Genomic DNA, 27,224 nt, shown 5'->3' on the forward strand with positions numbered 1-27,224 from the left:
CCGCCACGCCGAGCCTGAGCACGTGGGGACGGCCGCTGAGACGGGAGCGCAGTCGGGGTCGGGGCCTGGGCGAAGCCGGCGTGAGGTGAAGGGTTGGGGGCAAAGCGGGTCGGGAGCCGGGGGGGAGACCGTGTGGCTACGGGGGGAATCAGGGAGATACCAAGTGGGGAGCTGGGGAGGGGGGAAGGTCTAGACGGGGTGGCTGCGCGCTCCCGGCCACCCCAGATGCGCGCTCTGGCGGTGAGAGCGCGCGCCGCCGGGAGCGCACATCCCCTGTTGCTCCGTTAGGGGGCGCTGAGGTAAACCACAGCAGCAGGGCTCTCAGGGGCGGGGTCTGTTGGGGGGCGGGGCTCTAGTCTGGGGGGGGGGTCCCATTGATTCTGGGGGATGAGAGTTTGGGCAAGAGGGTCCCTTTTGGTTCTTGGGGGCCTTTTGTTCTGGAGGGGTGGGTGGAAGTCAGAAATTCCAAGAAGACCACTAGGGACTTTGATTTTCCATGGCAGGCACTCAGATACTATGGTGATGGAGGGCCCCATAAAACCCTAAGATAGATCCATGAAACAGAACTTCCTCTGAGAGGCTGTTGAACCGTCATTGGTATTAATGCGGTGGAAGTGCCTTGGTATCAACCTCGTTATCTTTTGCATTGCTGATAATTTTACCAAGTACTGCACATGTTCTGGACAAGGAGTAGGAGGATAATCTTCATCATGTTAAACTAAAGCAGTGTTTCCCTGAGATCTCCCTGGCACAATTTAGGAAGGCAGCAAGCAGGTGCCTAATATCAAAAAGGTTGAGAAACACTTGACTAGGGTACCCCCTTTCTCTTCTCTATACTTGCATAGAGTTGAAAGGGTCCTTACCCTACACCAGAGGTAGGCAACCTATGGCACGTGTGCCGAAGGCAGCACACGAGCTGATTTTCAGTGGCACTCACACGGTCCAGGTACTGGCCACTGGTCTGGGGGGCTCTGCATTTTAATTTAAATGAAGCTTCTTAAACATTTTTAAAACCTTATTTACTTTACATACAATAATAGTTTAGTTATATATTATAGACATATAGAAAGAGACCTTCTAAAAACTTTTAAATGTATTACCGGCACGCGAAACCTTAAATTAGAGTGAATAAATGAAGACTCGGCACAGCACTTCTGAAAGGTTGCCGACCTCTGCCCTACACCTAATTTCAGTAGCCCTCTATTCTAACATACATTTGTGTTGCAATCCTCCATTGGGTGTTTTTGTTGGTTGGTACTGATACATTTTAAATGTTTCACACACTGAAATTTACATTATAGATTCCTTGGGGGCAATCAGTTTTAATTAAACTAGATTCAAGTAACAAGTTTCTGTTACTAACAAAATTATACCTTACTTGGGAACTTTGATCTGAAGTGTGATCCAATAGCTAGAAGAGAGTCTGGACTGTGCTCCCTGATTTACAACTTGTTTGCTCTGTGACTTTGGGCAGGTCACTTTGCTTCCTTGGCCTTAGTTTCCTTATTAGTAAATTGGAGATACTACGACCACTATAGTGACCTCTCTAACAGAATTCATTACAGGGTTCATCAGTTAATGTTTGTAAAGCACTTAGATCCTTGAATTAAATTACTTATTTTCTTTTCTGGCAGGAATATAGTTGTCCTGGCACTGTTGCACGAGAAGGGGAGAATATACAGCTGGCCAGCTCACAGCTCTTAAAAGCAATTAACGGTTCTATAAAGTCCATTAACTTAGCTGTGATGACCATGCTCCTAGAGGAAACTTTGGCTACTCTGTGAAGGAAATTTCTGTTTTCAACTCTCAGGACTGCAAGGACCCTTTTATTAATCACAGATAAGCAGTGAGGAAGAGGCTAAATCTGCCTAGTACAAATATATAAAACTGTAAAGGCCGAGCTCATGGTTCAGCAGAGCTAATGAAGGACATCTTACAGCAAAGTACTGAAGATTCATGATGTTACGGTTACTTGGCAACCACCACCTTTACGGGGGTCACAAAAATCTTCTCTTCAGATAAGTGATGATCCTGGAGCTCCATATTCTTAATACTATGAATTGTATCTTTCTGCATTTGGTTTCTTCTCTCACTTGCAGAGAAGAAACTTTCAGCCAGGTCAAATGATCTCTGTTGCAATGACTGACAGTCCTTTTGCTTGAGTAGTTGGTACAATCTTAGAGGAGCTTATCTGTTATAGGGACTGTATAACAGCCTGCTCTCTTTCGATTGGATGGTACGCTAGTAGACACATTAGCAGGTGTTGCTGTTACACTGAGGAGCGTGGTACAAGGAGGGGTGCTTTTATTGCTGTCCTGAAGAAGAACACAACAGTGTGAACAGGATGGAGCGCCTGGCTTCCTTCAGCCGTAAGTACAGTAAAAAGAGCTTTACAGAGAGATCTTAAAAACATCTGCCCTCGCTTGAAGGCTTTATTCTCCAATGACGGTTGCTGAGAAATATGGTACTTTGATCTATGCGATGGTTTTTGCCCCAGAACCGTCATAAGATAATTTGATGGGGGCCCTCGGATCAAGGGATTGGTAATGGAAATAGTCTAGTTTAATAAACAAATTAAGTATCCTAATTGTTTATTTAAATATAAAGTTTTAAATAAAATATAAACATCCCACTGAATAAATCTGTCACAAAGAAACCCACACACCTCTATGCAGCATTAATTAACTCGCTTCTTGACAAACTTAGAGAGGCCAGGGCTTGAATTGGCTATAGAAACAGAACACCTTTTTCGCCCCAACAGACTATTGTTTTAGGTTGTTTTGGGGGCAAACAGATGGGACAGCTACCACTTCCTGTGCTGTGCAGTCTCCCTAGATAAATATATTACTTTGGTCTCCTGGTCTGTGATTCAGCCAACTTTCAGAAGCACTGAATTATAGATACTAGAGTTAGAAAAGACCTCTTTGGTCTTCCAGTCCGTGCTGCTTGCATTTCTGCAGGATAGCATTAATAGATTTCAATAGAATAGACTTTCATTGCACAAGTTTAAGACACCCAGCACATCACAGTATCCGGCCCAAGTGATGATCTAAAATTTCACCATGTCTGGGAAGATGTCAAGGTGAGGATCTCTCTAGCAGCTGACGTTGGATGAGGAACTTCCAACAGATAGTTGAGAAAGCTGAAACTGTATTAGAGAAGAAAGGGTTACATCAGCTGTAACGTGTAAACTGTTATTGCCTAAACAGTTTATTTTTGAAATGTAATATCAACTGAAGAGACCACACAGGATATAGATACACTGCTAACTTTATTTAAAAAATACAAGGTTCTAGTGGTTATGGATGATTACGTAAACAATAATGCCATGCTTGTGTTGCATTAAATTTCCTTCAGCGTATTTTCTTGTTGATATCATAGATGACCCTTTTGATAAACCACCTTGCCGAGGCTGTTCTTCCTACCTCATGGAACCGTACATCAAATGTGCAGAATGTGGACCTCCTCCCTTTCTCCTGTGTTTGCAGGTAAGCTGGAGTGTAAAAATGGAAGTGTATGCCTTGTTGAGAACCAGGTCATCAAAGCTATTTCTAAATGATAAACCATTGCTTATCACCTTTTAGTTGCTAGTCAGTCTCGTACCCACTCATGTTCATCTGACAAATATTTGCTCAGCGACAGGAAATGGTAGAGAAAATGTTGGAGGGTGAGAGAAATGTGGAATTCAGGATGAGCAAATGAAGGAAGTCTTTAATTAGGCACCCCTGGACACACAGAGAGAAAGACATGGTGTAGTGGTCTATACAGACAGCTGGACCATGCCTTTTATATCTCAGGTCTTATCTAAGTGGAGTTCCTTTTAAATTGCAGTACATAGCTGTGAACCATCCTCAATATAGTATTAAACTGGGAAAGATGGGTGACAAGTTATTTCTTCCTTTAGTTGAAGGGAAATTTTATTCTTTTAGTACTTTTCTGCATATAAATGTCTGTGCTCTGTCCTCTGCAAAGAGCCACTGTGAAAACAGTCCAACAACAGATTAACTCAAATTGGGTTTTTTTTGTGTAGAGGGGACTAAATCACTATAAAAATCCACTTTTAGCTATAAAGTGGACAATTTTTGTTAGTGCACAATAGTAAAAACAAAACTTAAATGTATTCTCAAGGAAGAGGCAGGAAAGTAACATGGTTTTAATCTTTTATTTTGCAGTGTTTCACACGAGGATTTGAGTATAAGAAACACCAGAGCGATCATACTTATGAAATCATGGTAAATATACAATTTAAATTGTATATTTAAATTTCTTCATCTCGGGTTTTGTTATCCTTTTCTAGAAGTTAGACCCATGTTTACTGATCTCACATTAAAAGTCTGTTACATACACAACCTCGTTTTCAGAATTTTATAAGTGTCAGAAAACGAACCCAGCAGCAGATTTTTTTATTTTTTTTAAATTTAGGGTCATCCAATGAAATTATAAACAGCAGGTTTAATCCAAACAGGAGGAGGTACTTATTTTACACAGTCCACAACTCATCTGTGGACTTTATTGCCATGGGATATTGTGATGGCCAAAAGTATAACTAGGTTCAAAGAAGGAACTGGATAAATTCTTGAAGGAAAGATCCATCAATGGCTATTAGCCCAGATGGTCAGGTTACAATCCTGTGCTCGAGGCGATTCTAAACTCAAACTACCAGAATCTGGGAGTGGAAGATGGGTGGCTCTGTACACTGCCCCTGAAGCTCTAGTACTGTCTGCTGTCAGAGACAGGATATGGGGCAAGATGGACCATGGTCTGACCAGTATGGCAGCTCTTATGTTCTTACTGAAATTAAAAAAAAAAAATCCAATCTAACATTATGGAATGATGCAAAGGTTTTTTAATTTGTGTTTTATTGTCCATATATGGCTCACAGGCTTTCATTAGAAAAATTGGTAGACAGGTATTTTCCCCCAATGAAAAAGTTTAAAGAAGCTTCTTTTAAAAAACAATTTAGATTTCATTTCATGACACTACACTTTTTTGAATTACAGCTGGTAGATACATTAAATGTTGCTGTATTTAGAGCTTCTATAATGACAGTTTCACAGATTAGCAGTAGTTATGGTAGATGGCTTGTTGACATAAAACTGCCTTGGGACAAAGTGAAGCGTTTAAACGGCCAGTACCAAAGCAGCTTGAGCTCTTACTGCCAGATAGCACCAGCATTTCATTGATTCTGTTGGTGGTGATCTATACAAAGAGGGACCCTGAGATTTGTTCTTTTTTCTCTCCAGACATCAGATTTTCCTGTTCTGGATCCCAGCTGGACAGCTCAGGAGGAAATGGCACTTCTGGAGGCTGTGATGGATTGTGGATTTGGAAACTGGTGAGAATTTAGTGCCTGAACCAAAGCCCATTGAAATCAAGTCTTTCCATTGACTTCTGAGAGCTTTGGGTTAGGATCTGAGGGCTGAATATTCTGGCACACAATGCAGCATGTTCCTCGTGGGTGAGAGTGCAATCTAACCATTAGTGTGGAGGAATGAAAGATCAAGAGGGCCATTCCCAGCTCTACCACTGGCTGTGTGTGACATTGAGGAAGGCACTGAAGGCCTAATCCTGAGAGATGCCAAGCACCTCCTGTGAGGTGCAGAACTCCCTCAACTCCCACAGAAGTCATTGGAATTTGAGGGAGTGTGGCATCTAGCACAATCAGGCCTTTAATTTCACCCTGCCTCAGTTTACTCATGTTGAAACTGCCTTAAGACAAAGGTTCGCAGATTGTGGTCTGTGGTCCACAAAGCTTGTAATCATTTGAGAGCTGTCTGGTCACATGGTGCTGGCTCTTCTTGTTTCCATCTGCTATATCACATTAAAGGTAGTAAAAAATAATTCCTTTTCTGGTATCAGTCTGTATTCAAATAATTGTAGCTGGGTTTTAGCATGATCTCCTCTAATTTGCAGGCAATTGGGAGCCATCTCCCTTCCCATTCACAAGACAATGCCTCTATTAAGATGTGGTCCGTACTTAGCAGCCAGATTGTAAAGTTAACAGAACTCCAGGCTCTGCTTTAAACAGAACTACATCAGGTCTCGTGACTATAATTGCAGACAAAATTAAATTGGAAAACCTGTTCAAATTTCCATTTAGGAACATAGGATAAAGGACTGGGTCATCGAGTCCCGTCCTTTTATTGCAGGCAACCCACTCAAATAATCCCATAAAGTTTTATCAAGCTCCTTCTTAAAACTAGTTGGGTTGTTTGCTCCCACTACTCGTATTGGAAGGCTATTACAGAATTTTGCTCCTCTGATGGTTAGAAACCATCATCTAATTTCCAACCTACGTTTATTCATAGCCAGTTCATATATTCTTGTGCCAGCGTTGTCCTTTAGCTTAAATAGCTCTTCTCCATCCTGGCTATTTACTTCCTATAACTACATCTGGGGAGAAATCATATTCCCCCCTCAGCCTTAATTTTGCTGGGCTGAACATGCCAAGCTCTCTTTAAACAATTCTTTTTTCCATTAGTGAAAAATCAGCCAATTTCTGTGGGATTTTCCCCTCCTTAGGCAGGACGTGGCCAATCAGATGTGCACAAAAGCAAAGGAGGAGTGTGAGAAACATTATATGAAACACTTCATCAACAATCCCTTGTTTGCATCTACATTGCTGAACTTGAAGCAGGCAGAAGAGGCACAAAACGCTGACACGGCCATTCCATTCCACCGTAAGTATCCACCATAGGGATCGACACTGGATTCCTTTGCACAGTCTCTAAGATAAAACATTCAGAGAATTGACTGAACCTTTGGAGAAGGGTGTGTACTTTGCTTTTACTCAGAAAGGAGAGTAATATTTGGTCTGTGGACCGCCATAGAATATTTAACAGGATTTTCCATGTACCAGACCAAGCCTTTTGGTACATAAAATCCTCCATTAGGTGCATTGTGGGAGAGTGAGGGAATGAAGTCACCTGATGTTGAACCCAAGAAGGTGAATCCCCCCAAAAATGCTCCTGGTCAGCTGTATGGACAGAGGATTCTCTGAGGAGCGGAGTGTACCTCACCTTATCCCAATGGGCTCAGCACTTTTACCCTCCTAATTACTAGATAATAAGGCTGTCTTAGCTAAACTAATTCCTTCTGCATCTGCAAAGGGAATACTCTTTTCTAGAATTGCAGTCTGGTTTGCATTTACATGTCAAATTAAAATATCCACAGCGACTAAAACCTGTATTTTTTTCAGCTGCTGATGATCCTCCACGACCTACCTTTGATTCCTTGCTTTCCAGGGACATGGCTGGGTACATGCCAGCTAGAGCTGACTTTATTGAGGTAGAAATCTCTCGTCTTATTTTGTTGTTGCTACTGGTTAGGGATACGTACACACACACACACTCACTCATTCTATCTACAGATTTTCTTTAATATTCATATAAAAAGTATTAAAGGAAATGAGGGGATTAGATGATAAAACCAAGGATAGCCATGACCTTAGAATCATAGAATATCAAGGTTGGAAGGGACCTCAGGAAGTCATCTAGTCCAACCCCCTGCTCAAAGCAGGACCAATCCCCAGCTAAATCATCCCAGCCAGGGCTTTGTCAAGCCTTAAAAACCTCTAAGGAAGGAGATTCCACCGCCTCCCTAGGTAACCCATTCCAGTGCTTCACCACCCTCCTAGTGAAAAAGTTTTTCCTAATATCCAACCTAAACCTCCCCCACTGCAACTTGAGACTATTACTCCTTGTTCTGTCATCTGGTACCACTGAGAACCGTCTAGATCCAGCCTCTTTGGAACACCTTTTCAGGTAGTTGAAAGCAGCTATCGAATCCCCCCTCGTTCTTCTTTTCTGCAGACGTTACTTTAGGGGGGTCCATTTGTAATCAGAGAGGTGTAGTAAAGGGCCTGAGAAGCAGCTAACTGTGACTTTGTGAATAAGCGTTGTAAGGCATGCCATTAGCATTACCAGAAGTCTGATAATGAATGTCTCTTATGCAAGAAGGCTAGATGTGTGAATGAGATGCTCAGTAAAAGGGGGGCAGCTTATTTTTAGTTTACTTTCCCTAGAGACACATGCATTTGGCCTGATTCAAGGCTAACTGAAGTTCACAAGAAGGCTCCTGTTGCTTTCAATTTATTTTAATCGGGCCCATGGTTACGAAGTTCTCTAACAAAGCAAACTTCTATTCATTCAGTGATCACTAATGTCATAATTAACGTACAAGGATAAAGTCAATCCTAGAATAAGCAGGCACAGCCCCCATTGGTCCATGTTATTTTTCAATTTTTGTGCAGAATTTTCCACACAGAATAGGAGCAATGGCAGTTACCTGGTAGATATTATATTTAAATTGTACTCCACTTGGATCCTTGTGTATTTCTGCTACAGTCATTGGTGCTGTAGATTATTCTTCCACTAATTAAAACCCCAGTAGGGTTTTTCCATCTGGTATGTACCTTACATAAGGATGTAGTCTTCTAAAGACACGCTTAACTGGACTGTTTTTTTGTGGGGAGGGAATGGTCTTTAGTAAATATTTTTATTTTCAGTATTCCTCAGCTCTGTCATCTGCTCCAGTGAGTTATCAAGGTTCCTAGAATTAACTAGTGAGCACTTGTTGGTCTTCTTTGAACAGGAGTTTGACAACTATGCGGAATGGGATTTGAGAGATATAGATTTTGTGGAAGATGATTCAGACATTTTACATGGTAAGTCCCATGTCTTGGGAAGAATGTTTGAAAGTGGTGTCTCAAAATGCTTGCTCAATGTTGTTCAGTTGATATTTCTGCACATATTGGTTTGGGGGGTAAAGTTTCAATTTTAATAGAATTCTCTCAGTTGTGTGTGCTGGGGATAACACTTGCATTTCTATAGTGTATTTCAATCCAGTGCTCCTGCCATAACTTTAACAATGGGTGTACAGGCTATATTTACACTAAAGAGATCACCTTACCCACCACTGAAATGTAGCCAACTGTAAGGTGGAGCATTTTAATAAGGCCCAACTACATCGTACTACACTTTAGGAAAGGAAGTCAGGAATTCTATATCCAAAAGAAACTGCAGAGAGAATTTGGGTAGGCATATGGTTTTACCAGAGCTAGAGTTTTGCCAGGTTACAGGCATCTTCCCTAGAATATCTGTGTAAAGAATTATGATACAGTCATGGATCTGGAGAGGTCAGAGCCTGGATTTTACCCTGATCTGAAAGATAGCGCCTCATGCATCATGGTGTCAGCTGACACCATGCTGTGGCATTGCTTCAGTACTGACTTAGATGCAACAGTGCCATCTAGTGAATTACTAATACCACTTCCTGTTGCATGTAAGTGTTTGTTTGAAAGTCTTCCCACCTGTCCTAATCCTGTTTAGTTTGTGAAATCGGCTAGCAGCGTGGTATGGATACAGGCAACAGTAGGTGGTGCACAGATTAAGCCCTGTGCAGTGAGTTCAAAATGTGCTCTTGAGATATTGTGATATTTGTTCAGCCAAGGGAATACACTGACCTGCAGTGGCATAGTTGAATATAAAGATTTCCTTTTCCCTCCATGAAAAGGAGGGTTACGCTCACAGCTTCTAATATTGTTCAGAGAAGAGCTTCTAATAAGAGTTCACTGAAATTCTGCAAATAAGTTTTGCCTAATTGGTACCAAACAAAAGGAAGTATCAGAATTGAATTAGGTTTAAATCCTTGGGGAAAAGAGAATTTCTGGTCGCTCTTATTTATAAACATGTTGAATATTCAACAGTACCATGCTCACATTTCAGAGCTCTCCATCCAATTATTGGGAGGCTGATTTTTATTCTTTTTATGTAACCCTGACCATGAAAGCCTTAGTGTTTCTTAGACACAGAGGAAACTCCAGTCATTCCAAATTTCAGTGTGAAGTTTAGCAGGACACAGCAGAGAACATGATGTTGCAATCTTTAAACCTTCTCTTGATTCCCAGGAAATATTTCCATCTGTAAACTATAATCTTGAAATAGCAACAGTTTGTCTGCATTATAAATCAGCTTTTCATTCCTTTATAAAGCTTACTTAGAGAAGTCACTGACTAGTGTGCACTGTGCAGAGATTCAGCAAGCTCTCTCTGACAAAAGTTCTTCCTCTTTAAACATGTGTGGAAAGAAATTATGCGTAATTACAGCTGCTCTTGTTTCCTCCATTAACTCCTGGCAAATCGAAAAGCAAGCAAATAAATAAATAAATAAATAAATAGTGTCCTGGTTCTGTGCGCTAATTCATCTATTTGAGCCTATTTATTTATTTGCTATTCATTGTAACCGGTTTACCGACACAGTCTTCCACATCAATTGCATGCTCTCTCCTCCTCCCCCAACTTTAGCCATTTACAATATCCCTCAGAGAGGTACAGCAGAGAATTCAGAGCCCAGTGGAGGAGGGTGAATACGGAGACTAAGCCATCTTTGTACTCTCCCAGTCCTTGGCTGTTCTGGGGGCAGGAGAGGTCCTCCAACGTACTGGAGGCCTAAGTTATGGCAGTGTCCCCTGGTTGTCCTGTGGGCCACAGCACTGCCTGGAATTCCTGCAGCTTGTCCCAATATTTCTCTCCTGCTCCTAGCTCCTCCTTCACTGGGGCTTGCGAGAAGGGCCAGGATAGGCCATTATACCCTGTCAGCTACACCTGGGGTACTTAGGGCTCCTTCAAAAGGCTCCAACCCTCTTACTCAGCATAAAGAGGACTAGCACGGGGTTGAGGAGCTCACACAGAGTTCTCACAGATAGGAATTTTTCCTCCCTAACATTTAGCCTACATTTGTTTTGGGTTTTTTTAAGAAAACCAAACGTTTTCTTCCGTGTTCCTACCCTAACCATTGTGTGAAAAATGAATTTTTGAAATCTAATTTACTTTCTACATCTTGCTTCAGGAAATTCACTCCGATTAGACAATGAAAATGAACTGGGCAGATTTGTTTTACGGTCATCTTCTCTTTCAGGTCTAAGCTACCTGACCCCTGTCCCTTTAATTTCATCCTAATTATATTTCCTTGCATTGCTCTACACAGTTTCTCACTACTCCCACAACAAAGAGAAATGCAGTTTAACATGAGGCATCTAGACTCCCAAATGTCTTTTATCAGGAGCACAGAATGCTTATGATTGCTGAGTCATCCAGCATCTTACCACCCAGGATAATCTGTATCCTTCACTTTTATTTCTTGAAGCTGACAAGATGGCTTCAGGAGCAGCGTGAAATACGTTATTACAGTTGACTCTTTGTGTGCAGCATATGTAAGTTGGTACGTGTGTGCAGGTAGATCACTGATATTGCAATTAAATATAGTATAATGGATAGAATGAAAGAAACAAAATCATTTCCAATCTGTAATTCAGTCAGGGACTTTTAAAAAAATCTTAGAAACTGTGAGTTTTCATTAGAGACTGAATTATAGTGTTAATTATTAATCCTCATCTAGACTTTGTCCTACCCCCTTCCTCAAAAAAAGATTTTTATTTTTAACATCAGAAAGCATTTTACCAAGGCCATCTGCAGACTTTGAAGAAGTGATTAGATTTAGACTAAAACTCTGATTGTGCTGCCATGAAAACGTGTGACATGAAACCTGGCAATGTCCTTCTAAACGTATTGTTTTTAAAACACTACACAATGTTTATTCCCGAGACAGCCCTAGAGGAGGCTCTGCTACAGCTGTCTAAAATAGATTCCTTAAGATTTTTCTCTCCTCTGGGAAGGAGGAGTTTGGATTATATCCAATGTGTGCCTACAAAGCCAAGAGCACACTGGGAATTACATACATTGATTTACATTCTTCCTATTGTATGGATGAGTAATGCCAACTAGTAGATTAGTTGGCCTGAAACATGTCTTTCATTCACTGCCACTCAAGTTTCTGGAGAGCAGATGCTGTTAGAGAAGGGAACTGGAAGGGTAGAGCAAACTATATTTGGATATATGCTAGCACATGCACAGGTTTTTTGGTTTCAAAAGTGGGGGAAATAGCCTTGCCTATTATTGGAAGCTATTCTGATCATTTCTTATCTTTTCCTATAATGGACCCTTTGACTGTGACATCCCCTTGGATTTCCTCGGTCATAAGGTTAACAGCTGTCTCTCCAGCATTCTCCAATGGGAAAAGCAGATCATTTTCATTCTTGTAGCATCTCTTTTCTCATTACCATGCAGCATGTAGCATAGTAGTAGTCTGGGTTATTCATGCATTCCAGATCTTGTAATCAGTTGCTTCTGTGTGAATGTGTCGATAAAGAAAAGACGACTGCAACGAATGTGAATTTTCTCTGTGTGAGAGATCCATTTTTTTCCTTCATTTGCTCTGGTAAATGTTCACTCCCCTACCCAATCAATCATAATTTCTTTCAGAACGCTTTAAATTCAGGTGAAAGCATCAGAAATACAATCCTCCAGTTGCAGGTGACAAATTACTGGTGGTATTTATATAGAGTTTCTCCAATGCAATCTCTGCCTACTAAAAGTTCTTCCCACACAAATTCCAGAAAATAATATGGCAGCTTAGCTTTTAGGAGCCTTAAAAATACAAAGGTTCTGTATACATTGGCAGTGGTTCCTGTACTTTGTAAGGTATTTCATTCATATCTAACTTACTACATTTCTCATTCTTCTCTGCCTGAATCTAAGCAAGGAATAGAGAATTTGTTAATGTTGCCTTGTTGCTGGGCTAAGAAACCCCAGCAAATCTATATTTAAATATACACCACGTCTTCCCATCGCCCTATCTTAAAAAGAACAAGGACATTGTAGGTTTCATATTGCTATGATTTAGTAATCTGTTGCTTCCAGATTCTGTATCAGATCAATGTTCTAAGACATTGGGATTTTAGCTTGTCAGACTTCAATTTGGACACTGATTTCACATAGGTCAAAATACAGTATTATCTTGAAGATGCTACATAAATAAAAAGGAACATCAAATGAATGTAGAACTAGCTTCTGAGCTCACACCCCAACCCTTCCAAGTTTCCAGTAAAGAGGGATGGCTAAACCTTATGGCATAGAGAGCTACACTGGCAACTTGCCTAGAGACTAGGAGCCACATGTAATTTGCACATAAATATACATATACTGTATTTTAAAATATAAAGTAAATTCCCACAGCTATCCTTAACTGCAGCCTGCCTCTTCAGTGCTAGATTAATTGCTAATTGATTTGACTCTCCATTAATAAACTGCACTTGTCCTTATCCTGCAGCAACAGGGAGAGGGCGGTCATGCATGGACCATGTTTCTGGGCTCTGCTACGCTTTGAATACATCTGTTCATACAATTTATTGAAGTGGAGGGAGAAATACTCTTGCTTGGTTTCACAGATTTGCATGTTGTCTCTGCAGACTATAAATCCATTGTACAATTTTAAGCCTGTTCTTTCTGGGAAAACATTAAAATAAGTAACACTGAGAGAAAAATCCAATCCAGAAATCAACACACACACACACGGCTTATTTAGCAAGATGGGTCTTTGAATTATTTAATAGAATTATGAAGCTAGTCCTAGTGGAAGAGCTGGGTGTCTACTTATCTGCTCTCTCCAGAATGTGCCAAGAAAATTTATTAACCTCCGTGTATCCGTGAAAATGAGTTGCAGAATCTATGGGTGGGTTAGCCAGAAGAATTGTAGACAATTTCATATAGAAAGAGATGGTTTCTAACAACAAGCAAGTTTTCTCCATACTTGTTGAGAACTGGTCTCTTGGGTCTCTTTTGGCTGATAGCAAAATATTTAAAAAATAAGTTAACTAGCTAAAAATCTTCTAGGTAATTTCTGAGAGTCTCAGCAAAGTCTACTCTGAATTGTCTCAATTCAGATCTCAGTCTTTTTAGCTCTTGGCATTCCTTTAATCCCCTTCCTTATTTCTCTGCAGGCTAGTCCTTGTCCAAAGAAAACATATCAAATATTAAGCCTGACCATTTGCTTTTCAGGGAAGTATAAAGGGCAACATGTATAAGGGGCAAAATGTTTTTTCCTTTTTGCGAAAAACAAAAAGTCCTTAATATCAAAAGTAAGACAGTAATTTTGGGCTAAGGAGAGGGGAAAAGGGATTCAGGGTCTCAAGATTCATATTCCTGTTTGTGATAGTGTTAGGAAAAATAAGCGAAATCAGTTTTACAAATAGTAAATAGTTTGTGTAGTATGCACAAACCTAGCCTGTAGTATAGTGGTGGGCAACCTGTGACCCACGCCGCTTCCTGCAGCTCCCACTGGCTGGGAATGGTGAACCACGGCCACCGGGAGCTGCGGGCGGCCGTGCCTACAGACAGTTAATGTAAATAAACTGTCTCGCGGCCTGCCAGTGGATTACCCTGATGGGCCGTGTGCATGCCGCAGGTTGCCCACCACGGCTGTAGTAGCTTTATGTTGCTGTACAGTTCAGTGGTTTGGGATTTTTAACATCTTGAAGCAAAGGCAGCTGGCCTGTTTCGTACAAGTGAAGTGAGCCTTTTCAAGCTGTGACGAACACGGGTTTGGGGGGATCTGGGGAGAAGCTTGGTGTGATAATCCTGTATGTGATTACTCTGTTTTTCTGATCTTCCTTTCTGTACTTGGCAGCTCTGAAGATTGCAGTTGTAGATATCTATCACTCCAGGCTAAAGGAAAGGCAGAGGAGAAAAAAGTGAGTTCTCAACCAGGGATTGTAGTCCAGAGCGTCTATATTCATGGTGTTATGTGCAGCAATACAATCCTGATATTAAGTGTAATTGATTTTAACTAGCACCTTCCAGGAGGATCCCAAAAACCTAAGACTGAGGGAAACTTCTCCCATTAGAGCAGATCTCAACTCTGATATTCTGCTTTCCCTATGTGCACAGAATACAGATCAGCCACATGAATCTAAGCAGGAGAACGTAACACTTCAACAGGAAGTATGCAGATTCACACACAACAGAACTAATTTGCACATATTGGTGAAATTCCCCCTGAACAAAGGATCCGCTCAAGTTTCTACACACCTTAAACTTCCATTTAAGATGTCAAAACAAGGCAGAAGTGACATATAGGCCTTGTGCTCGCCATATGCACAGTGGTGAATTTCACCAGTTGAGTACTTTCAATACAAGCATCTCAAAGCAATTTATAAATAATTAACCCTTCAGCACTCCTGTGAGATAATATACCCATTTTGTGGAGTGGGACACTGAGGTTAAATGAAATCTCAGTGAGTTAGTGGTAGATCCAGATGTAGAAACCAGCAATTCTAACTCAGCTCCCTTCTCTAATCACTGTGCTGGCAGGCCAGGCATACTTAGACCTTGGTTTAGGAGGCCTGACTCCCAGTCTCCTACTCTTACTAAACCCAATCCCTTTCCATAGATAACGCTCACATCATGATGGTTAGTACACTAGAGCCTTTTTTCTAAGTGTCTGAGGACACATAATACAGATAACTATGTGTTGCTAATATGAGGTGGTTAAATTAAGTTTGAATACTTTATTCAACAAAGTTTATGACTCTAGAATTATTAATTGAATCTTTCAAATACTTTGTCCAGTTTTTGTAAGTTATTCATCCTTTTACTGCCAGGGCCAAGATGATTAACAACTTTGGAGCAAAACTTGTCCATCCCTCCTCCCAGAATAAAAGGTCAACACAACGTGTTATTTTGAAGCGTAGTTGAAAGAGAAGGAGACTCAATTAGACCTGTCCTTCCTTCTCCCAATTAAAAAAAAAAATGCGTGGCATAAACTACATGATGATACACGTGTCTTATTAAAAAAAGGTGTCTTAACCCCTGTAGTTGTGTAAAGCACATTGGTGTCAGTGGCTGTTAAGTTTTTAATAGACCAAGCAGGACAAAACCCTAAGAGAACATAAAACTGCTAACGTCACTGTCAAAAGCTTATTATATCCTGGGATGGAAAAATATGTGTGCAGTTTATGTAAATAGAGAGAGGAAATAATATGTTTCATAGATTTAAGTTCAGCTACAACCTTCCCTAACAAAGATATTCAAAAAGCGAGCGTGTGCTCTATCTCTCTCTCAAAAGTTGTGTGTATATAAAATAACCACACACACAGGCAATATCCAGTTGCAGAACTCTGTGACCATCTCATGCACCTGTGACCATCTCACCTTTCCTGTGCCCATTAACTCATTTCCTTGGGGCTATTCTAACCTCATAAGCGGCTTTAGAACAGCCACTTTGTTGTTTTGTTTTGTTTTTTAAATCACGCTGGCCGAAAAATCAAGCATGGGAGTTGCTTCTAGCTTTGGCTGCGCAAGACATATGACATTCAAAGAGACATGACATTTGGGTTTAGAAAAGCTATTTTAGATCCTTTAAAGAGATTGTAGCTCTCTTTGAGCCCTGCTGGTTGGACTCATGGTAACGAACATAGCTGTCCCAAACTCGTGCTAACTAATAGTTTATAAAATATCATGTATTCCCAGTTTATAGAGTTAGAACTTGTGTAAAATTGTATAAATGTTTACCAGAAACTTTGATGTTTGTATTTGTGCATTAGTAAATGGAGTTATTACTTAATATTACTACTGTTTCTTTTTTATTTATAGAATTATAAGAGACCATGGCCTCATCAACCTCAGAAAATTTCAGAGTAAGTACTAATACAGTTTTTTGTTTAACTTTGACTTAAAGCCATTTTAAGAGAGAGACTTTAAATGCTAGATGTTTGCAGTGTACATTACAGAATGGTTTACGCATACTATGTCCAAGAGATTGTCAATCAACACGTAGCTATCATACATTAGGACTTAGAATTGAATGTTGTGGCCACCGTAGTATTCTTTGTCACTTCATTTGTAATTTTTGTCATCATGGGGAGAATATCAAACTTGAATTTATACAGTGGTTACAGATTATGGTGACCTGTTCAGGTTCCTTTAGTCTTTTATTGGTGAGATTTATGTTCCCTCTCTCACTAAAAGTAATATCGGGTGTGTTGTTAACTCACGGCTTTGTCCTTTTCAGAAAAAATTGTTACAATCATGACACGTGACTTGGTTTGAGGAAGTTTGTTAGAATTATAATACCATCTTGGGGCCACAATCTGATCACGCCCCTTTACAACATAGAGGCCCTGTCTACACTAGGAAATTTTAGTGAAAAAAATTTCCCACCAGGCTAGCTGACCCGGTAGCAACACCAGTACAATTTTTAGTGGGGATTAGGTTCCGGGGCATATTTTACCACCATGTCACTTACAACCAGTGGGAATTTTGGCTACATGTGTAGACTTGCCTTCTTTTTTTTTTTTTAAAGCATTTGTCCCTATCATGGTGTGAACTTGTATTATGTGAAAGGAACTATTAGCAGTTACCTTATGAATAAGATTCTTCTCCCCCGACAAAATGCCTAGCTATCCCAGTTCCCCTGCCCAGCATAAAGATATTGCTCACGATTTAGATGTTGGCATAGAAAGTACGCTTATTAAGTTTGCGGACGATACCAAACTGGGAGGGATTGCAACTGCTTTGGAGGACAGGGTCAAAATTCAAAATGATCTGGACAAATTGGAGAAATGGTCTGAGGTAAACAGGATGAAGTTCAATAAAGATAAATGCAAAGTGTTCCACCTAGGAAGGAACAATCAGTTTCACACATACAGAATGGGAAGATACTGTCTAGAAAGGAGTATGGCAGAAAGAGATCTAGGGGTCATAGTAGACCACAAGCTTAATATGAGTCAACAGTGTGATACTGTTGCAAAAAAAGCAAACGTGATTCTGGGATGCATTAACAGGTGTGTTGTAAACAAGACACGAGAAGTCATTCTTCCGCTTTACTCTGCGCTGGTTAGGCCTCAACTGGAGTATTGTGTCTAGTTCTGGGCACCGCATTTCAAGAAAGATGTGGAGAAATTGGAGAGGGTCCAGAGAAGAGCAACAAGAATGATTAAAGGTCTTGAGAACATGACCTATGAAGGAAGGCTGAAGGAATTGGGTTTGTTTAGTTTGGAAAAGAGAAGACTGAGAGGGGGCATGATAGCAGTTTTCAGGTATCTAAAAGGGTGTCATCAGGAGGAGGGAGAAAACTTGTTCACCTTAGCCTCCAATGATAGAACAAGAAGCAATGGGCTTAAACTGCAGCAAGAGAGATTTAGGATGGACATTAGGAAAAAGTTCCTAACTGTCAGGGTAGTTAAACACTGGAATAGATTGCCTAGGGAAGTTGTGGAATCTCCATCTCTGGAGATATTTAAGAGTAGGTTAGATAAATGTCTATTAGGGATGGTCTAGACAGTATTTGGTCCTGCCATGAGGGCAGGGGACTGGACTCGATGACCTCTCGAGGTCCCTTCCAGTCCTAGAGTCTATGAGGTCATGATTTTTTTTTTTTTAATTGCAGTTCTGGAGAGACGATACCCAAAGGAGGTCCAAGACCTTTATGAAACAATGCGACGGTTTGCAAGAATTTTAGGCCCAGTGGAGCATGACAAGTTCATTGAAAGCCATGCACGTAGGTGTTTTATTGACTTTGTTCATGCTTAAGCTGTTCAAATGAGAATAAGCATTTAAGGGGATGACAGGTTGTTATATTAGTTGTCAATGGTCTTCTCTAAATAGATACTATATAGGTTTTCCTCCTCCCCTCCCACCCATCGACCTCAGATAAAATAAATGTGGCCCTTGGTGGGTATACTAAATAATCCTCAGCTCTTATTGGTGCATTGTCAATTGAGTTATATTTGAGTGTATTGTTGGGTATGTCAGATAACAAAATACTACAGTCCTATGCTAGGCTTTTCTCTTCAGGTGAAGATCACTGTTCGTGCACTGCCATGCTGTACCATAGAAAGAGTAAAATACCTATGACCTAAGTCTGTGTTGGGGTTAAGTCAGCAGTTAATTGTATATTCCATAAAATACATGTGTGCTGTCTCAGCTAGGATGTAATTAGCTGAGACAGCACACAGCCTCTATTAAGCGCCTCACCTTAAATGATTTCAAATTGTTCCATCATCTAATTGTCCTAATTCTTTTTGCGTAATTGTCATGTGCATCGCAGTATGTCCTCGTGTCCTGGTCAGATTCCAGTGGGGGTAATTGCATCCTGCTTACCTAAAGTCTGTGGCTTTGTTGTGGGAGAAATTACTCTTCATTAGCAAGCACAAAACAACATGTGACCAGCTGTCCTGTTCTACGTCAGATGTGGCTGCATTTCATGACACAGCCGGTTACTGAGTTAGGGTCTGATCCTACAAATCTTTACTCCTTTTGGGTGGTACTGACTCCAGCACCTAGTCCCATTGTCTTACTAGCCATAGGGAAGCCTTTTTATTTAATCTGAGCCCCCTTCGACATAGCCAGGGATACACATTAATTGCATAAGACTCCTGAGCAATATAGACACACTAATTTAAGGCAAACGAACTTTTTGCTTACTGTAAACTAACCGGCACTAGGAAGCTATATAATTAAATCTCGAGTTAATAATTATCCCTGAACTAGAGATAAAGGGCAAAGTTAGGTTAACTGCACTACTGAACTGATCACAGAGGAAGGGGATGCAAGCCAGGGAAAATCTTAGAGAGAGTTGAGTAATTAAAATCATGGATCAGAGACAACATAGGGTAATATAAGAGTTCTACAAGGCATATAGCTACCTACTTCAAAACAAGGAAAACAAACACAGGATATCTTTCCAAACATTGCCCCCCCACCCCACTTGTAGAGAGGAATCATTTGAAAACCTCAGGTCTGTCATGTTCCAATCTTGGTATGTACAGAGTCCCTCTGTGACCAGAGCTATTTAGGGCTCAGTTCTGCTCTTGTTGATGTCAGCGAGAACAAAATCAGACCCTACATTCTCTATACAATTTCTCTACCTGTAAACTTGGGATGTTCCTACTTTAACTAACTGTGTTGTGAGGATTTTTAATGTTTGTAAAGTGTCTTATGAAAGTCCCACAGAGTAGCATCATTTGGCTTATCGATAGTAGAGTGGAGGAATTCCCTGAGCCTGAAGCTAAAATAGCTTCGCTGCACAAATAATCTAGAAGTGGTTTTACAAAATAAATCCAAGTTGCGATCAGATTATGTCATACCACATCCAGTAATTCGTAGGCTCTTCTTGCTCAAGATCACTGATGGGCTAGTACAAAAAAGTTAACAGTATCTGTGGCTATACACTTTAGTAACTGAACTGCCGATGAGTAAGGAATGTGCAGCAATGTTCACTAACAACAGCATTTGTTCTTTTTGGATTCCTCTGCTCTTTACTGTTGGGGAAAAACTAGTGGAATTTGAACTGCGAAGGGAAATAAAGCGTCTACAGGAATACAGGACAGCAGGAATCACTAACTTCTGTAGTAAGTACATGGGAGATTATTCAGCCTATTAGGATAGTGAAGGATGCTTAAGCTACATTTAGGATGTGTTAAATGAGGAGAAGTTTTTTTTAAAAAATGTGTTTGAGTCACTCTTTAGCTAAGAGAGTCTTCTATTAATAATGCATCAGGAGAGCAGTAGGGGTTTTTTAAAACTATTTTGAGTTGATGGATAGCCTGGTGAATGCACCATTGAGCAAAGCTCAACATAATCATCACTCCAAAAAGCTATCAAAGCACTAGTATGGTAGCTCAGTAGCCATAAATGCTTTCCATGCGGGGGAGAGGGCAGCTGCACTGTACCGACCAACAGGTGAAGAATGTGAAGGAAGGAATCAGACTTTAATCACACTTCCAGGGCTGAATGAGGTTTTTTTTATAGTAACTTATTTTTGCCCTGAAATTAAATATAACCCTGACACCCTCACATGACTCCACAAATACTCCCACTGAAATCATTTGAACTCACTTGAATAAGGGTAGCAGAATCTGGCCCAATATTAGGGGACAATAGTTCCTATCTATTGAAGTAAGGGAACAGCAGGCTGAGAATTGTGGTTCAGCACAGTCCATCAGAACATGATGCATGTTTGCTATAGGTGCAAGAACGTATGATCACCTCAAGAAGACACGAGAAGAGGAACGCCTAAAGCGCACAATGCTTTCTGAAGTCCTCCAGTACATCCAGGACAGCAGCGCCTGCCAGCAATGGCTCAGTCGACAAGCTGACATGTACGGTTACAGTAAGATTAGGCCTTTTCCATGCACAACTTCAATTGGAAAGATTCAACATTTCTTTCTATTGGCAGTAACAAATGTGTTTCCCAGATTAGAATGGGGGGAGAGGAAAATAGTCTCTAATTCACAGAAATTTTAAAAAAGCCCTAAGTGATGGAAATAGTGCTTAACTGTCAAACAAAGAGAGACTTGTTAGGGTTCATAAAGTGTTCCGTAACCCGCATTCTGATTTTTTCTGAGAAAGCTCTACCACATTATTTATCTCAGTGCAGGCTGAACTGCTATCTTTAAATCCATTGCAGGAAACAAGTGTCTTCCCTTAAGGGTATTAAAGAGAACACAGATGACATTTGATGTCCTTTCTGGCAGTGTGATGTTAGTTGACAGCAACTTTATCAATATGCCATCTAAACTAAACTGGGGCTGTGAACAAAAGCTACAATGCACAGGAAGGAAACATGTATCCCGTACAATTTGCATCCTGTACTGTCTAAGAATATAGTCTAGAGAAAGGGCTGTACTTTCCCTTTATCTCCTGCTGGGTACAGTTCAGTCTTCATCAACAGAAATCTAGCGTCCCCTTTTTTCCCCACTAGTCTCTGTCTTTGGTTTTTATTCCTGGGCCAGTACTGGAAAGTACTGCGCACATGGAAATCCCTTTGACTTCAAGGATCAGGCTAATATATGTAAGTTGCTAAGCTTCATCTCTGGGTTATGCAAGTTGGATGTTCCAATTGTTACAAAATTGGAAGAAGTATTGTAGGGGCCATTTTTTTGCAACTGTTCTTACACAATGCATAGTTTATTTGACATTTCATTTCATTGCAGTGATTCTGGCCTGAGTCCCACAATGCCAGTTGCTTCAAATTCAGGTAATTATTTTCTATGAAGGAGCTATAATAAAAGTCCTAAGGGCTTGTCTACATGAACATTCAGGGCTTGTCTACACTTACAGCACTGCAGCGACGCAGAAGCAAGTGAAGATGCTACCTACACCGACAAGAGAGTTCCTGGCAGTGTGGGTACTCTGCCTGCCTGAAAGGCAATAGCTATGTCAATGGGAGAAGTCCTTCCATTGACATAACGCTGTCTACACTAGGGATTAGATCTGTATAACTGCGTCTCTCAAGGGTGTGGAATATTCATGCACACACTCCCCTTGAGCAACATAAATTTTGCCAACATTGGCTATGTCTGCACTACCTCCTAAGTGTTGTGTAGAGTCTACTATGCATCAGTGACACTAGTTTGTTAGTTCAGGAAAGTGGCCTCTCTTGCTTGATTACAGAATGACCATCTGCAACCCTCATGCCCAAGTACTGTAAAAGTCAACACTGTCTATAACTCACAGGTCATTCTGGATGCACAGTCAATGGGTTGTTGCTGAATTTCTAGGTCCTTCTGGCTGTACAGATGGAATCGGTCTTTATAACTGCATTATTGAGTGTGGCCAGGGGAAAGAAGAGTTTTTTCAGATTACGCTGCAACAAGATTCAGGGTTGGTTTAAAAAATGGTAAAGATGTTCTGTCCTTCCCTTGCAGTCATGTGGAGCTGCTTCTGGGTCTCTTCGCATGTCAGAGTGATGTCTGCATGACAAACCTATCAGCATGCAGATGTGAGGAGTTTATATATGAATGACACACAATTAAGGTTGCAAAGTCAAGCACTCAGAAGTTAGAACATGCCAAAATTAAGGTTACTCATGCAACCATAATTCAATCCCCTTGTGCATATGCAGTATGGTACTGTCTTTAGTTACATGATCACATACAGCATTTCTGTGACTGTCTTGGTTTTTAAGGAAATTCCATCATGTGCACTCTTATTAATACCCACATTGGTGATATCGGTGGGAGCTGAAATCCCACATAGGCACTTCTGAAAATCCACTAGGTACCTGTACGCTTTTTTAGGCACCAAAAGCCTTTGAAAATCTAGCCCTTAACTCTTTCTGCTGGCCCCCTCCCAATATATAACCGCAGAAACTGACCTAAAGGCTGACGTGAAGAGCAGCTCAGAGAAGCTCAAAAGCTTACCCCTTTCACTAACAGAAGATGGTCCAATAAAAGATACTACCTCATCTACCTGGTCTCTCTGATACCCTGGGACCAACACTGCAAATAGTGGAAGATACTGTATTTTTGCTTAGCATTTCAACTGCTTCTTTTGGAAATTTTCCATTTGACTGTTTTGTTTCCAGTGGGCATTAATTTGCAGTTACACTTTATACATATTGGATTATTAGGTGAGGAAAATAGACCATTAAGCTTATCAGTAAAAAGATAACAATCCTGGCGGTTTCCTACAAAATTCCTGTTCCACGTCTGCTGTGAACTGTAAAACTGCACACAGTAAAGCCAGTCTACATACAAAGTCGCACTGATTTAGCTAAAAGCATGTGAGTCAATTTAGCTAAACAGGTGTAAAATGCTGTTTATTCTATTTAAACTTGGCTAATGTCATTTTAGCTGAGGATTTGCAAGGGATCAACTTATCTTAAAAAAGGTTAGTTAAGTGTTCACACAGGAATTTTAACTTAATCAATTGAAAATGCCATGTCTTTAGTTAAACTAGTACAGCTTTGAAGATGAGCCCTAAATAGCCGACCACAAATGCTTGGATTTTACTGGGTTAACATTATTGATGTCGGCCTTTTGAGACAAAACACCTGGAGAAACTGCAGCCTCCGAACTAGCATTGTAGGCTGTGAACATTGCTTTCCTTATTTCCATAGGTAGGCGGAGCGCCCCCCCACTGAACCTCACGGGTCTCCCAGGCACAGAGAAACTTAACGAGAAGGAGAAAGAGGTAAGGAGGGGAGTGGAAACGAATGGGAAGGCAGACCGCCACCGTGTAGCTATTTATCTTCAGACGCTGTCTTGTTGAGCTGTCTTAACCTTGTGAGCCTTTATGAGCTATATTATATAGATCTAGCAAATGGGTTTACTGTAGTGCAAGAAGCTTGGGGAAGTTGTTACTTTATAATGTGCAGTGTGATGTCCCTTACTCCACTCTGGTTTTATGATAGGGGAAGAGAGCAACGTTTTCTTAATCAATGTTTGCTTTAAAATTGGCTGAGGATTTCTTTGAGGGCCCAAGAGGAACCATCACTTGCTCCTAACAATGTTTTTTTCAGTACTTCAGCCAGCTCAGACCAAAGGACCAAACCTCAGTCAACCATATTAGGCCAAACCTACCGAAGTTGAGTTATAACACCGTGATGATCAATGGAAGATGAAACAGTTCATTCTTGCTTTTTGGGCTTTGTCCAAATTTCTTCCCTTGGATGTGCACATTAGGCTCCTAGTAACGTCAGTGAGAACTGCACGTTTCAAAGAGCAGAATTTGGCCTTCTTTAAGGGGCTGTTTGTTAACTTGGCCTAGTACCATATAGAATACTGTGGTTCATCTCCCAATTCCTATATGAGAGACTGACTTATCTAATTAAAAACAGCACTGGAAGGTTGATGGGAGTCCCATCTACTAATCTTTGAAATGGAATATGATGGTCTCGATATGGAGGAAGACAGTGGAAACAAGATCTTTATCTCGCCACATATTCTACCAAGGAGCAAATGTCAGTACATTTGATGTGCACCAGATGAATTTTAGATTCCCTTTCCGCCAGAGCAATCAACTGTTTTTTCCATTCATTGTATCTAGCAGTTGTGAAAAATCAGATCATAACTTCACCAGTGGATGTGGCATTTCTGGCTCCATTCAGCATACAAATAATTTTGCCCGGGCATTAGCTTACAGGGGAATCAGATTTCCTTGTCTGCAGAGTTCAGAGAAGGTCTCTCTTATTGAGACCTTGTGTCTCAGCTGATTTCTGTCAATGGGGTTCAGTCACTGAGCACTTCATTATTAAAAAGAAAGAGGCAGTCAGCATCTCCACTGGTACCCTTACAGCACAGAACTAAGGAGAAAGCCCATATCTGAGAGCCATGTGGGACCTTTCCTGTCAAACAACAGAACCTGAGAGTTTTTTGGAATCAATATTTTCAGTCTGCAGGAGAGACTAGAGATTGTCACCTTAATAAGCTCAGTTGTTGTCAGATGCATAATGTCCACTATGCATAACGTTGCTCCGCACAATTTCCTGCCCTAAACTGCTAGAGGGCAAGTGCTGTGTGTATAGCTGCTTTTATAAAAGGGTATTTTTAAAAAAAAAAGCCATAGTCTGTAGGGGATTAATAGACAGATACCCTGTCTGGCATTTGTCCAATATGCTGAACTGGTGGTTGTGAGTCGCTTTGACATGGGCACTTGCCTTGGTCTGCACAGAACACCACCTACGCTGGATGCTAACACACCTCTGCGGTATTAGGTTCTCACTTCTCTCCCTAGTGTATTGTCCGTAAAGAATGCTTTCTAGAGCAGCAGCCAGCAGGAGAGCACTCCTCTCAGCAAACTCTTCCTCTTATTACTTGCGGGTTGGACTCACTTGTAATTGCCATTTTTTTCCCCTTAGGGGAAAGTAAGTGTGTTTTTGGTTGTCATTCCTTCCTCCCACCACCCCAGGATTGCAAGTGTGGCAGATGTTAACGTTTATTAACTTTACCTTTGTCTTCCAGCTCTGTCAGATGGTGAGATTGGTCCCTGGAGCCTATTTAGAATATAAAGCTGCTTTAGTGAATGAGTGTAACAAGCAAGGAGGCTTGAGATTAGCCCAGGCTAGAGCACTCATCAAGATCGATGTGAACAAAACCAGGAAAATCTATGACTTCCTGATCAGAGAAGGATACATCACCAAAGCCTAAAGACACATGTAGAAGCCCTGGCACAAGTGACATATGTGGAGATGGCTTTGAAGTAGCTTTGACGATACTGAAAGTTTTAAACTTTGTTGAATCAAGGACACTTCTGTCTAATTTTTTTTTTTTTTTTTTGTAAAAAGTAGGGAACTTTGTCAAATTGTCCGAATACTGACATTTCTTGGTCTAGTTTTCTTTTGACTCTGCTGTATAAACACTCCTGTTGGCAGTATTATGCTGCTATGTACTTCCGAAAGAGTTGTGTGCCATATAAGCTAATACTAAATGTGAGTAGGCATTCATTTCTAACACCTCTTGTAGCTATAAAGAGAACCATGGGACTTGATTCTTCTAGCACTGTGAGTTAAGAACAGAACTGCAACCCCTAAAAACACCTGTGGTTTGTGTGGGTGAAGGGGTTTAGAAACTAATCCCCTCCCCTTCTCTCACTCCTTCATGAAATTGTGTTGGTTTTCAGAAGAGTACATGCTTGATGATATAAAAATAGCGTTTGCAAAGGTCTGCTTCTTAAAATTCTAATGTGGAAGGAGGAGGGAAAAGTCACAGTAGGAAGTACATTTGTATGTATTAGCTCATATCACAGCAAGAGTCAGAGACCTCACTCCAGTTTTGTTGTTTTTAAAAAGCTTAGTACACTCATTATTTGGTGACAAGTCAAGCTACAGGCAATTCTTAGACTTAAATCTCATTTTTTGTTGCACAGTCCCAAAGGGAAGAGTGGATGTTTCAGTCAGAAGCAGCCCTTTTTCAAAACACACATAAACCGATCGATACCGGAACTCCTGCTTTCACCAAAACATTCAATTAAGACAAGTTACAAACCACTTGTGGAATGTCCTTTTTGAACTTAGGGACGTGCTCACCTGTATTCCTGCATTCAGTGGGAATGTGCTGAAATAGCCAGCAGAAACTATAAGGTTGTGACAGCTTACTGAAAAAAACCTAATCAGCTGTTCTGTGAATAATTCAATATAACCATTGTATTAAGAAATGTAACTAAGCTAGAGGATAAAGGTAGCTCCTTTATGGTAATTTCCCTCTTTTCCAATCTAAGGAGGGAAAAAAAAACAACTTTAGAACTTTTTTTTTCCTGTTTCTCTCTCTCACGGTAGAAATACAATTCTGGTCTACTTTGTTTTTTCTTAAAAAATACTGGACCATATTCTTTGCTGCACTTGGCTTCTGTGGGGACAGAGGGCATCATGGAGCCTGTTATGACTCTCTAATTGCCTTCCCTAAGCCAGACCATGATGTAGTTTAGCCACCTGAGAGCCAGCTGGTTTCTAAGGCATGTGCTGCAGCCAATCCTTCTCCCATATCTTCTTCAGCCTTGCTCCAGGGACTGTGGGAAGGGAAACAGGAACCCACTACACTGCTTCTACACCTTATAGGCACTCCCTGATGAATGGTGTCTCCAGCAGGGGAGTTAAAACTGGATTCTATCC

The 27,224-nt window shown here is 40.8% G+C and overlaps 1 protein-coding gene across 1 annotated transcript; it reads left to right on the forward strand.

Moving 5' to 3' along the window:
• On the forward strand, positions 1 to 26,780 carry TADA2A (transcriptional adaptor 2A). Its single transcript, XM_030536974.1, has 16 exons — positions 1 to 85; positions 1,635 to 2,369; positions 3,382 to 3,488; positions 4,173 to 4,232; positions 5,244 to 5,335; positions 6,523 to 6,680; positions 7,199 to 7,287; positions 8,593 to 8,665; positions 14,523 to 14,586; positions 16,487 to 16,530; positions 18,282 to 18,392; positions 20,173 to 20,244; positions 20,862 to 20,994; positions 21,829 to 21,872; positions 23,736 to 23,809; positions 25,579 to 26,780. Exons 2-16 carry the CDS (start codon positions 2,345 to 2,347, stop codon positions 25,762 to 25,764), a joined length of 1,332 nt encoding a protein of 443 aa, XP_030392834.1. The 5' UTR covers positions 1 to 85; positions 1,635 to 2,344; the 3' UTR covers positions 25,765 to 26,780.
• The last annotated feature ends 444 nt before the right edge of the window (positions 26,781 to 27,224 follow it).

This window comes from Gopherus evgoodei, chromosome 17 (genome assembly GCF_007399415.2).
Source record: "Gopherus evgoodei ecotype Sinaloan lineage chromosome 17, rGopEvg1_v1.p, whole genome shotgun sequence".
In the NCBI taxonomy this organism is placed as follows: domain Eukaryota; kingdom Metazoa; phylum Chordata; order Testudines; family Testudinidae; genus Gopherus; species Gopherus evgoodei.